At 44.9% G+C, this 12,761-nt stretch overlaps 1 protein-coding gene across 1 annotated transcript; it reads right to left on the bottom strand.

The window, feature by feature from the left end:
- Nucleotides 1–1,229: 1,229 nt before the first annotated feature.
- Nucleotides 1,230–3,255, bottom strand: LOC137358868 (probable G-protein coupled receptor 139). Its single transcript, XM_068025085.1, has 2 exons — nucleotides 3,201–3,255; nucleotides 1,230–2,149 (listed from the first exon to the last, which is right to left on the bottom strand). Exons 1-2 carry the CDS (start codon nucleotides 3,253–3,255, stop codon nucleotides 1,230–1,232), a joined length of 975 nt encoding a protein of 324 aa, XP_067881186.1.
- Nucleotides 3,256–12,761: the final 9,506 nt, after the last annotated feature.

The following is a 12,761-nucleotide window of genomic DNA, read 5'->3' as shown; positions in this document are numbered from 1 at the left end:
TCAAATACACTCCTTGTCTGCCTTACTTGCGCAGACTTCCTCCTTTTCTCTCTCACAGACAATCCCTGTGTGTCCCACACTCCATGCCTGTCGCGCTCATAAACACGACCTGCCTGTTTTCTTAAACACACTGCCTGTCTGTCTCTCTCTCACACACACCTCTGCCTCAGTCACACACACTCCTTGCCTAAATCTCTCACATGTACTGTCTGTCTCTCACGCACGGCCTGACTGCCTCTATCACACACACACACACAACCTCTGTCTCTCCCACATACAATGCCTGTCTGCCTCTGTCTCAATTACTGCCTGTCTGCATCTGTCACACACACACCCTGTCTGTCTCTCTCTCACACACACCTCTGCCTCAGTCACACACACTCCTTGCCTAAATCTCTCACGTGTACTGTCTGTCTCTCACTCACGGCCTGACTGCCTCTATCACACACACACACAACCTCTGTCTCTCCCACATACAATGCCTGCCTGCCTCTGTCTCAATTACTGCCTGTCTGCATCTGTCACACACACACCCTGTCTGTCTCTCACACACACTGCCTCACAGCCTCTCTCTCACACACAAAACATGTCAGTCTCTCTCACACACACTGTACCTCACTCTCACACGCACAGTCCCTGTCTGTCTCTCCCACACTCTCACTATCAGTCTCTCACGCACTCCCTGTCTGTTTCCCTCTCTCACACACTTCCTATCTGTCTCTCTCACACTCTCCCTGTCTGTCTCTGCCTCTCACACACACTCCCTGTCTGTCTCTCTCTCTCACACACAAACACTCACTGTCTGTCTCCCTCACCTAGTGTCTCTGTCTGTCTCTCTCACAGACACACCCTGTCTTTCTTATTCACAGTTACTCCCTCTCTGTCACTCTCACACTACTCCCTGTCTGACTATCTCTTTCTCACACACACCCTGTCTTTCTCCTTCAAACTCACTTCCTGGCTGTCTATTTCTCACACACTCCCCGACTGTCTCGCTCACCTACACTCCCTGTCTGTCTCTCTCACACACACACCTTGTCTTTCTCCCTCACACTGCATCCCTGTCTGTCTGTCTCTCTCACACACATTCCCAAACGGTCTCTCTCACAAACTCTCTGTCTGTCTCTTTCGCACACGCTCCCTGTCTGTCTCTCTCTCACCCACTCCCTGCCCGATTCTCTCTCACACACACCCTGTATTTCTCTCTCGAACCGACAACGGGTCTGTCTCTATCTCATGCGCTCATCACAACATTGAATGAATTTAAAAATTGGAGTAAAGGGATATTTCAGCACATTCTTCAACTGCACTCTGAACTGAGTCTGGGTCACGACATAAAACGCAGTGTTTGTGCAGCAGCTCAGCAGCTGTAGCATGAAGCCCAATTCCCGCAGAAACGCCGGTAGAAATATAGACTGATAACCTAAATACCACATCCGGCTCCATATCGAAAACACCATTAACACTGCCCATAACAGAATGAAATTTGCCGAGATAATTAACAGTAAAATGATGGATTTTCTTCGGCTATCCATCTCTGGGTCTTTGCGTCTCTCCCCACTGCTATGATCCCGGAGTCTCCTGCGTCCTCTACTGCTCACTAAAATGTGTCTGACGGTGACAGCATTGAGCAGTAGAATCACCATAAATGGGACAAACGGTGTTAGAATGTAATGGAGGAACTCGATTGTTCCCCAGATACGAGAATTCCGAGCATGCTCTACTGCATCACAAAACCATGGGATGTTCCACAGCAAATACCGACCTGTGAACATAAAATACCAGAAGATGTTCTTTAAACAGCTCAGCACAATCACTGTTCCCAGAACCACAGCCGCCGTTTTCTCGCTGCAATATTTCCTTTTCAGCTTCTGGCAACAAATCGCCACAAATCGATCAAAGGTGAAAGTGACGGTGAACCAGACAGAACAGTCTGTGGCTGCGTAAAGCAGGATGGCGTGAATATTACACACGGGGATGGAATACAGGAACTGAAACTGTTCCGGATAAACAATGGGAATGTGTCTCAATATCACATCCAGGAAAATGACCAGTAGATCCGCCGCTGCCAAGGCTACCAGGTAGCGAGTGACACATTTGGAGAGCCCGCATTTTCCCCGAGATAAGATCCCAATCGTCAGCAAGTTAACTGTAAGGTAGGGGAATAAATAGAGAAATTATACATCAGTCTAGGAGCAAAGTTACCAGTTTGCTTGAGGCCTTATTGAGATTTAAAGTATGTTCCTGTATCCAGTGATGTACTGAAATGATCGAAGCTGAAAGAACAAGAGAAGTGTTGTAATAGGGTGGAAGGCAGGAGAGATTAAATGAAAATTACACACGGGGATGGAATACAGGAACTGAAACTGTTCCGGATGAGACTGAAATGTTAAAATCAATGTTAATCGTAATCCTTCCCCTCCCTCACGTCCCTGTCTGGTTTAAAATCTGATCCATTTCTATTCTCTCCCAGTTCTGATGAAGGGTCATTGACCTGAAACATTAACTGTGTTTCTCTCTCCACAGGTGCTGCCAGACCTGATGAATATATCCAGCATTTTCGGTTTTTATTTCAGATTTGCAACGTCTGTTGCACATCGCTCTTGAGCAGGACATTAAATGTTGGACTGCCTGAGAGATTCCCTCAACTGTGGCGGGCAGCACGGAATTCAATTATTTCAAAGCAATAATTGGGAATGTGTCGACTGAAAAATCAATGAAACAAATAATCTCGATCGTCACGAAGATAAAGCTAAACAAGGGAATTTGTCAGGATATTTTACTCCAGGTTGGGAGTGGAAACAGCAGTTTCAAGGAGTTTAGGATGACAATTGCAAATTTGTTGTTGTATTCAGTATGCAGTGAATTATCTTCCCAGTGACAGGAATTGCTGCTGGAGACAGGGAGCTGAATTTAGTGGAGCCAGTGGGGTTCCTGACGGCGGGCAGAAAATATGAGCGTACCCTGTCATAGAAATTCAGAGCCTACACTCCGTGTGGCTCTTCAGCAATTAACTGCCTGGTGTCGTGGTCCACATCCCTTAAAGGATGGGAATCCCATCTGCCAAAGCTGCTGAACAATCATGGCCAGCTGCTCACTAGTATCGGCAACGCCACTGAGAGCAGTGGAACTGCCAGTATTACACCCTTGACCCATAGTGCCCGAGACACATAGGTAAGTCTGGCGATGACACCACGCACAGTCAGCTGATCGGAGCCAGTGCCGGTAACACAACAGGTCTGGGACCAGGCCCATTGTTAGAGTCCCGGACCCGACGTAAATCAAGTGTTGCAGCAGGGGATAGCCAGGGAGCAGGGACCACTGTTGCTATTACACCAGACCTGGGACAGGAGCAGCCTTGGAGTCCCATACCCCAGGTGAGTTGGCTGGTATTGCCAGTGCCAGTGTGGTAACCCTTGGAAAATGGGTGATGGTACTCGCTTAGTTTGGGGGTGTTTCAGGGAGAATCATCTTTGCTGCCAGGGCCCATCCATGGGCCACAGGTTACCGAGGGAGCAGGCTACAGTTCACAAAGTTGCAATTTTCAGAACTCATGAAGTGTGGAAGTCTAGTGATGAGCGAGCAAGATAGTAATAGAATTCATGAGGGCACAAACAGGGTGATGGACTGGGCAGAAACAATAACCACAAATTGTATTTCTACAGCACTACTGCGAGGTGATGCATTTTGGAAGATCCAATTCGAGAGTGAACTATACAGTAAATGGAAAAGTCCTGGGGAAAATTGATGTCCAGAGAGATTTGGGTGTTCAGGTCCACTGTTCCCTGAAGGTGGCAACGCAGGTAAATAGAGTGGTCAAGAAGGCATACGGCATGCTTTCCTTCATCGGACGGGGCATTGAGTACAAGAGTTGGCAGGTCATGTTACAGTTGTATAGGACTTTGGTTCGGCCACATTTGGAATACTGCGTACAGTTCTGTTCGCCACATTATCAAAAGGATGTGGATGCTTTGGAGAGGGTGCAGAGGAGGTTCACCAGGATGTTGCCTGGTATGGAGGGCGCTAGCTATGAAGAGAGGTTGAGTAGATTAGGATTATTTTCATTAGAAAGACGGAGGTTGAGGGGGGACCTGATTGAGGTGTACAAAATCATGAGAGGTATAGACAGGGTGGACAGCAAGAGGCTTTTTCCCAGAGTGGGGGTTTCAATTACTAGAGGACACGAGTTCAAAGTGAAAGGGGAAATGTTTAGGGGGGATATGCGTGGAAAGTTCTTTACGCAGAGGGTGGTGGGCACCTGGAACGCGTTGCCAGCGGAGGTGGTAGACGCTGGCACGATGGAGTCTTTTAAGATGTATCTAGACAGATACATGAATGGGCAGGAAGAAAAGAGATACAGAACCTTAGAAAATAGGCGACATGTTTAGAGAGAGGATCTGGATCGGCGCAGACTTGGAGGGCCGAAGGGCCTGTTCCTGTGCTGTAATTATCTTTGTTCTTTGTTTTTTTTTAGCACCTTTAATGTCGTAAAAAGTCCCAAGATGTTTCATAGGCGCATTATATAACAAAATAAGATACCGAGTTACATAAGGAGATTGTAGATAAGATGACCAAAAGCTGGATCAAAGAAATATGCTTCAAGGAGTGTTTTAAAGACATAAAGTTAGCTGGAGAGGCGCGGAGATGGTATTCCAGAGCTTAGGGCCCATACAACTGAAGGTACTACCACCAGTGGTGACGAGATTAAAATCAGGGATGCACAAGAGGCCAATATAGGATTAACATAGGTATGTTAGTGTGTTGTGGGACAGGAGGCTATTTCCGTGATATGGGGCTGGACATGTGTAGCAGGCGTGGCTCTTAGCAGCGGGCCAGACAGGCGGGGTTAACAGAACCTCGGCCTTTTCGTGCCACCCACCCCCACCTCGCCCGAAAGCGATCGTGCGGTTTTTTTGTCTAAATGTCTTTTGCTGGGATCCAAGTCCCTTTCAAGATGAGGATCCCACCTCCAACAGCTGCTGGCCAATCAGAGAACTGGCAGCTCATCAGTATTGGCACTAGCACCAGGAGAGGTGGTCACTTTCAGTACTGCAGACGTCTTGGTGGTAACGAATACTTGAATGAGGGTTTTAAGCAGAGGAGCTGCGAGAGAAACAAAGTCAGGCGATGTAACTGAGGTGGGGATAGGCCATTTTAGTGAAAGTGCATATACGTGGTCGGAAGATCATCTTGGGGTCAAATATGACACCAAGTTTGTAAACAGTCTGCTTTAGTCTCACACAGTAGTCAGGGAGAGGGATAAAGTCGGTAGCTGTTAATGGTGTGTGCAATGGGGACTGAAAACAATGGCTTCAATCTTCTAAAATTTTAATTCGCACAGAAAATACATAAGGTAAAACAGAAAGTGCTGGAAATACTCAGCAGTTCTGGCAGCATCTGTGGTGACTTAAACAGAGTTATTGTTTCAGATATGTGACCTATCATCAGTACTATTTCCGACATTTTCTGTTGTTTTATTCTTTGTCCTCTGTGGAGCAGTGAAGGATAAAGGGAGATTAAATATAGAAATTCAAAATCACGAAGAGTCTTGATTGTGTAATTAAGGTGAAGAGGTTTCCAGTGTCAGAAAGTGCAATATTAAGACACAGTTTGATGTTAATTGGCAAAGAAACTGAGGGGAAATGAGGAAAATTTTCTTACGCTGTGAGCTATTCGGTTTGGAATTCATTGTCAGGCTATATGGTGGAAACAGATTCAAAAATATCTTGCAAAAGTGAATTTGGCAAAAACTTGAAAAGGATAAAAATGCAGGAGTCTGGGGAAAGAGCAGGGGAGCAGAATTGATTAGATAATATTTCCAAGCGACAACACTGACACAATGGGCCGAATAGCCTCCTTCTATGCTGCATTGTCTCTGATCCTATGAGCCAGACCGAAACTGAAAAGGTGAGAGTGTGAGACAGGGTGAAAGAGAAAATGGAAAACAATGAAAAAGGTGAGAAACAGGAAAAATCAGATTTGTCCTTCTTTTCAGGCCGAGGGTTTGTGATTCATGATCTGCCCGTGCCTGTTCCTGGTGACACACAAAACTTCCTGCTGCCTCCTCATTGCCATGAATTATACATGCCGCCCAGGGTGACCCGCACTTTAAGCTGGGTGACTGTAAGCTTAACAGGATCCTAACTGTGTGTGAAGCTGGCTGGTAGCTTCAAGGGTGATGCAACGTTCTTTCCTTATGACGTCTCTTAACTCCTAGCTCCCCCTCATCTTGCTGTCTGATATGATGTACAAGCTGCAGTTGGCGGTACCTGGATCTCCTGCTTTCCATCCAATCCCCAAAACCTCACCCCAATCCTCCCCTTCTGATGATATACTTCCCAATAATAACCTAAAACTGCCAGCTTCCCAGTCACAGCAGCTCTCAGGGACAGAGAGAGAGAGGGAAAGAGAGAGCAGCAGTACAGCACTGATGGTGAATATCCATTAGCAGGTCCGGGACTCACAACCACCTGCTAAAATATTTACACTGCGTGTACCGTCGAGGCTGGAATAGAGTCGGGACCTGCACGTGGTGATTGCATGTGCCAGCTCACTTAAGATGAGAAATTTAATGGGGCAACAGACAGGAAAATGCTAATAGACATGTCCACTGAGATACTTTGTCCATTGACAGTCCTGTCAGACGGTCTGTTGTCACTGTCTAGGAACTTAGAGGAGTCCGACTCCAACAGGGCACAGGACATTGCACAGAGCTTGAAGCCCATTCTTTCCCTAGTGGAAGTTGTCACTAAGTCCATGACAGCACTAGCGGACCCAGCCTTGATACAGCGTCTGGTGATCATTGTCGCAGTTTCCACTGCAGCACAGGTGGCAGACACTCAACGTCTCGGTGTTGCAGTGGAATGTCAGACCGAGGTCATAAGATCCATGCTTGCTGCCATCTTACTGCTTCCATTATGGCAGTGGATCTCAGTTGTCAAAGGGGTTTTAAGGCTCTCACCGCAGTGAAGCACTCAGAGATCCAGAGGATTAATCGGATTTCTGAGGTATCGCTCCGTGCGACAGGCAGTGGCTCCGTGGAGCACGAACCTGCTGTCCACTCTTAGGCTGGCAGAATTTGTCTTCCTTCACTGATACTCCCCCAGTGTTTTTGCTGATACCCATAAACCAGCTCAGGCTGCTGCTGACCATGGGGAACGAATGTCGTCCGAATGCGAGACGTCAAGACCCAGAGCTGCTCGAGGGAGTCATGCAAGACCATCTACAACCTCCTTCAGTGAAAGTCAGCAGCCTTACACCAACCATTCTGCAGCCACTGGGGTAGCACCGTGCAGGAGCACTAGGCAATTTGAGGGAACCCTTAATACAGGCACTATGGAATACACAAGTGTGAATTCAACGTGTCGTTGAATAAAAGTGTTCATGAAAAGATATTTGTTGTGTCTGTTTTACAGAGAGATGCAGGGATTATGGAGTAGTTATCAAGGAAGACTTTAATTATCCGAATGTAGACTGGAGGAGCAGTAGTGTAGAGGTCAGAAAGGGGAAGGAGTTCCTCGAGTATGTTCTGGAAAGCTTTCTAAAGCATCTGCCAAGTTTTTGCCCACTCACTCTACCTAACTATATCCCCTTGCAAATTCCTTATGTCTGCATCACAAGATGCCCTCCCACCTGTTTTTGTATCATCAGCAAATTTGGATGTATTACACTCTGACCCCTCCTCCAAGTCATTAATACAAATAGTGAATAATTGAGACCTTAGGACTGATCCTTGCTGCCCTCCACTACTTACGTCTTTCCAACTTGAAAAAGACCCATTAATCCCCACTCTCTGTCTACTGTGCGTTAACAAATCCTCAGTTCATGCTAATATATGACGCCCAATACCGTGAGTTCCTCTCTTGTGCAATAATCTTTTCTGTGGCACATTATCGGATGCCTTCTGCAAATCCAAATACACTACATCTCCTGGTTCCCTTTATAAATTCTGCTTGTTATATCCTCAAACCACTCTAACAAAAGTGTCAAACATGATTTCCCTTTCTCAAACCATGTTGACTCTGTTTGATTGCTTTAAGCTTTTCTAAATGTCTGCAATTTCTTCCTTAATAATGAACTCTAGCATTTTCCCAATGACCGATGTTAGGCTGACTGGCCTATAGTTTCCTGCTTTTTGTCTCCCTCCCTTCTTGAACAGGCGCGTCACATTAGCGGTTTTCCAATCCACTGGGACCCTCCTGGAATCCAGTGAGTTCTGGAATATTTCGACCACTGCCTCCTCTTTCATTGCAGTTCCTTCCTTTAAAACCCTTGGATGAAGCACATCAGGTCCTGGCGACTTGTTTGCCTTTAGTCCAATTAGTTAGTTAAATACTTTGCCGTCGTGAAAGAGACTGTTATAATATCTTTACTCCCATTAGCTGTTTGCTTATCTGATATCTGTGGGGTGTTTGTAGTGTCCCCCATCGTCAATTCCAATGCAAAATATTGGTTTAAATATTCTGCCATTTCCCTGTTCCCCATTATCAATTCACCAGTCACATCCTCCAAGGGTCCCACGCTCACTTTAACGACGCCCTTTCTTCTTATATAGAAGCTCTTGTTGTTTGTTTTTTTTATATTTATTGCCAATTTGCTTTCATAATCAATTTTCTCCGTCTTAATGAGCTTTTTAGGCATCCGCTGCTGGTTCTTTAAAAGATTCCCAATCCTCTTGCGTACCACTAGTTGTTGCCACTTTGTATGCCTTAGTTTTTGATGGGATACTCTCCTTGACCGCCTTTGTTAACCACGGGTGGTTCATCCTTCTCATCGAGTCTTCTTTTTGACCTTGATTATTTTTTGCTGAGCGTTATGACATATCTGGTAAAATGTCTGCCACTTCTCATCCACTTATCTTTCCCTTAGTCTATTTTCCCAGCCTGTTTTAGACAACTCTTTCTTCATACCTCTGTAATTGCTCTTGTTTAAGTTGGGGACACTGGTCTGAAACCCAAATTGCTCGTCCTCAAACTGCATTAGAATTTCTACCATGTTGTGACTGCTACCCCCTGGAGGACGATAATTATGATATTTCTTATTAATCCTACCACATTGCATATTACTAGATCTAAAATAGCCTGTTTCCGAGTAGGTTTTGCAACAGCCATTCAGAGACTGTAGAATCGAGATAAAATATGACGATTAATTTTTGAAACTAGCTGAAAAACCAGCTTTTGAGAGACACAGAGACAGACAGCATGAGCATGAAAGGAACAGAGATCACTGATAATTTAAACTGAAGGAAGGTGAATTTTAGACTGATCACTTTTTCACCCCTCAATATTCGAAAGCAAAATTAATTCATCAAAGTATTTGCAATTTGTTAATCTGTAGATGTCCTCGCTGGATGAAGGAGGAGTTGAAGTTTTGGATGTTGGTCATTTTTCTTTCCTCATTGGAACCTGGAATACTGCAAGTGGACTTTAATCAGAGAATTAATAATCGGGAAGTGCAAATCACAAAGAAAGCTGTTTTCTAATGCTGTTTATATGTTAGTAGTGTTTAAGAGTTTAGTTTTTCTGATAAACAGTTAATTTGTTGGTCTAAAGATATCTGGTTTGGTTTGCCTCATTCGGAGTTTGCCAGATAGTTCAATTCGGCTTTAGATGTCTTTAATTTAGAAAGTTTAAAGTGATATGTTAGGCGATCTGCAGAACGCCGGGAATTATTTAACAGTGTATTGCTCACGAAATGAGAACAGTCTAATTTGATTGGATATATATATACTTGAGCGGTCAGTCGTAACAAGATAAGCCCAGGAACTGCAGTCAGTCAGTTTAACATTGGTAGAGGGGAAATTTATTGAAACAATAATTTGTGAAAAAATGAATAGCCGCATGGACAAATGAGAGATACCTAAGGAAAGACAGTATGGAATTCTTTAGGGAAAACCATTTTAAGTAACTTGCAAGAGTTTTTTTTTAGGAGGAAAGAGAGTGGGTTTATGAAGGCAATGCAGTTGATGTGGTGTACCTGGACTTCCAAAAGGCATTTGATACAGTGCCACACAACAGACATGTGAACAAAGATATAGCTCATGGAATAAAAGGGATTGGAAAACTGACAGGAAACAAAAAGTATTGGTTAATGGATCTTTTGCGGCCTATAGTAAGGTTTTTATTGGAGTTCCCTAGGGGTTACTGTTGGGACTGAGTACGGCATGAAGGAGCCCGAGCAAAACTGGAGTCAATGGGAATCAAGGGGAAAACTCTGCAACGGTTTGTGTCGGTCCGAGCACAAAGAAAGATGTTTGTGGTTGTTGCAGTTCAATCATCTCAGCTCCAGGACATCGCTGCAGGAGTTCCTCAGGGTAGTACCCTGGGCTCAACCATCCTCTGCTGCTTCATCAGTCCGTGTAGAAATGCAACAAGACCTGTACAATATGCAGGTGTGTTTGATAACTGTCCAGTAATATTCGCACCACAAAAGTACCAGGCAATGAGCAACTCCAGCAAGAGAGAATCTAACCATGTCCCCTTGACATTCAAAGGCATTACTATCGCTGAATCCCCCACTATCAAGATCCTGGGGGTTACCCTTAACCAGAAACTGAACTGGAGTAGCCATTAAATACTTTGGCTACACGAGCAAGTCAGACGCAAGGAATACTGTGGCGAGTAACTCACCTCCTGACTCCCCAAATCGTGTCCACCATCAGCAAGGCACAAGTCAGGAGTCAGTGGTCTGGTCTCTGCTTTCTGACCTGTGACAGGTGAGAATAGTCTTCTATATAGGATCTGATGGATGGAATGGCCTGGTATCTGCTGTCTGAACTGAAACAGGTGAGAATGCGTTTTCTGTCCCCGGATTGAATGGATGGAATGACCTGGACTCTGCTGCCTGGTCTGTGTCAGGGGAGAATGATTTATGCGTTGGTTTTAATTTTCCAAAATTACTTATATTCGGGGAAGGTTCCTTTAGATTGGAAAATAGTGAATGTAGCTCCTTTATTCAAAAAGGGATGGAGGCAGAAAGCAGGAACCTAAAGGCCAGGTAGCTTAACATCTTCCTTAGGGAAAATGTCAGAAGGTATTATTAAATAAGTAAGCGAAGGGTATTTAGGAAAATTCAAGCTTATCAGGCAGACTCAACATGGTTTTGTGAAAGCTGAGTGTTACATGTGCTGTGGATAAAGTGGAACCTGTGATGTATTGTCCTCAGCTTTCCAGAACGCATTTGAAAAGGTGCCACATCAAATGCTACTGCATGGGGGGAAAAGGTCATGTTGCAGGGGGTAACATATTGCCATGGATAGAATTTTGGGTAGCTAACAGTTAAAAGAGAGTAGGCATAAATAGGTCATTTTCTGGTTGGAAAGATATAACGAGTGGTGTGCCATGGGGGTCTGTGCTGGGGCATCAACTTTTTACGATTTATATAAATTACTCAGATGAAGGGGCCAAAGGTATGGTTGTTAAATTTGCAGATGACACAAAGATAGGGAGTAAAGTACATTGTGGAAAAGACACAAGGTGGCTGCAAAGAGACATAGATAGGTTAATGAGTGGGCACAGAACTGGCAAATGGAGTATAATATGGGAAAGTGCAAAAATGTCCACTTTGGTAGGAAGAATGTCAAAGAACCATATTATCTAAATGCTGAAAGATTGCAGAGAACAAAGAACAAAGAACAAAGATAATTACAGCACAGGAACAGGCCCTTCGGCCCTCCAAGCCTGCGCCGATCCAGATCCTCTCTCTAAACATGTCGCCTATTTTCCAAGCTTCTGAATCTCTTTTCTTCCTGCCCATTCATGTATCTGTCTAGATACATCTTAAAAGACTCCATCGTGCCCGCATCTACCACCTCCGCTGGCAATGCATTCCAGGTGCCCACCACCCTCTGCGTAAAGAACTTTCCACGCATATCCCCCCTAAACTTTTCCCCTTTCACTTTGAACTCGTGTCCTCTAGTAATTGAAACCCCCACTCTGGGAAAAAGCTTCTTGCTATCCACCCTATCGATACCTCTCATGATTTTGTACACCTCAATCAGGTCCCCCCTCAACCTCCGTCTTTCTAATGAAAATAATCCTAATCTACTCAACCTCTCTTCATAGCTAGCGCCCTCCAAACCAGGCAACATCCTGGTGAACCTCCTCTGCACCCTCTCCAAAGCATCCACATCCTTTTGATAATGTGGCGACCAGAACTGTACGCAGTATTCCAAATGTGGCCGAACCAAAGTCCTATACAACTGTAACATGACCTGCCAACTCTTGTACTCAATGCCCCGTCCGATGAAGGAAAGCATGCCGTATGCCTTCTTGACCACTCTATTTACCTGCGTTGCCACCTTCAGGGAACAGTGGACCTGAACACCCAAATCTCTCTGGACATCAATTTTCCCCAGGACTTTTCCATTTACTGTATAGTTCACTCTTGAATTGGATCTTCCAAAATGCATCACCTCACATTTGCCCTGATTGAACTCCATCTGCCATTTCTCTGCCCAACTCTCCAATCTATCTATATTCAGCTGTATTCTCTGACAGTCCCCTTCACTATCTGCTACTCCACCAGTCTTAGTGTCGTCTGCAAATTTGCTAATCAGTCCACCTATACTTTCCTCCAAATCATTAATGTATATCACAAACAACAGTGGTCCCAGCACGGATCCCTGTGGAACACCACTGGTCACACGTCTCCATTTTGAGAAACTCCCCTCTACTGCTACTCTCTGTCTCCTGTTGCCCAGCCAGTTCTTTATCCATCTAGCTAGTACACCTTGGATCCCAAGCGCCTTCACTTTCTCCATC

This window comes from Heterodontus francisci, unplaced genomic scaffold, assembly GCF_036365525.1.
Source record: "Heterodontus francisci isolate sHetFra1 unplaced genomic scaffold, sHetFra1.hap1 HAP1_SCAFFOLD_157, whole genome shotgun sequence".
In the NCBI taxonomy this organism is placed as follows: domain Eukaryota; kingdom Metazoa; phylum Chordata; class Chondrichthyes; order Heterodontiformes; family Heterodontidae; genus Heterodontus; species Heterodontus francisci.
This window is presented reverse-complemented; position numbering and strand designations above follow the sequence as displayed.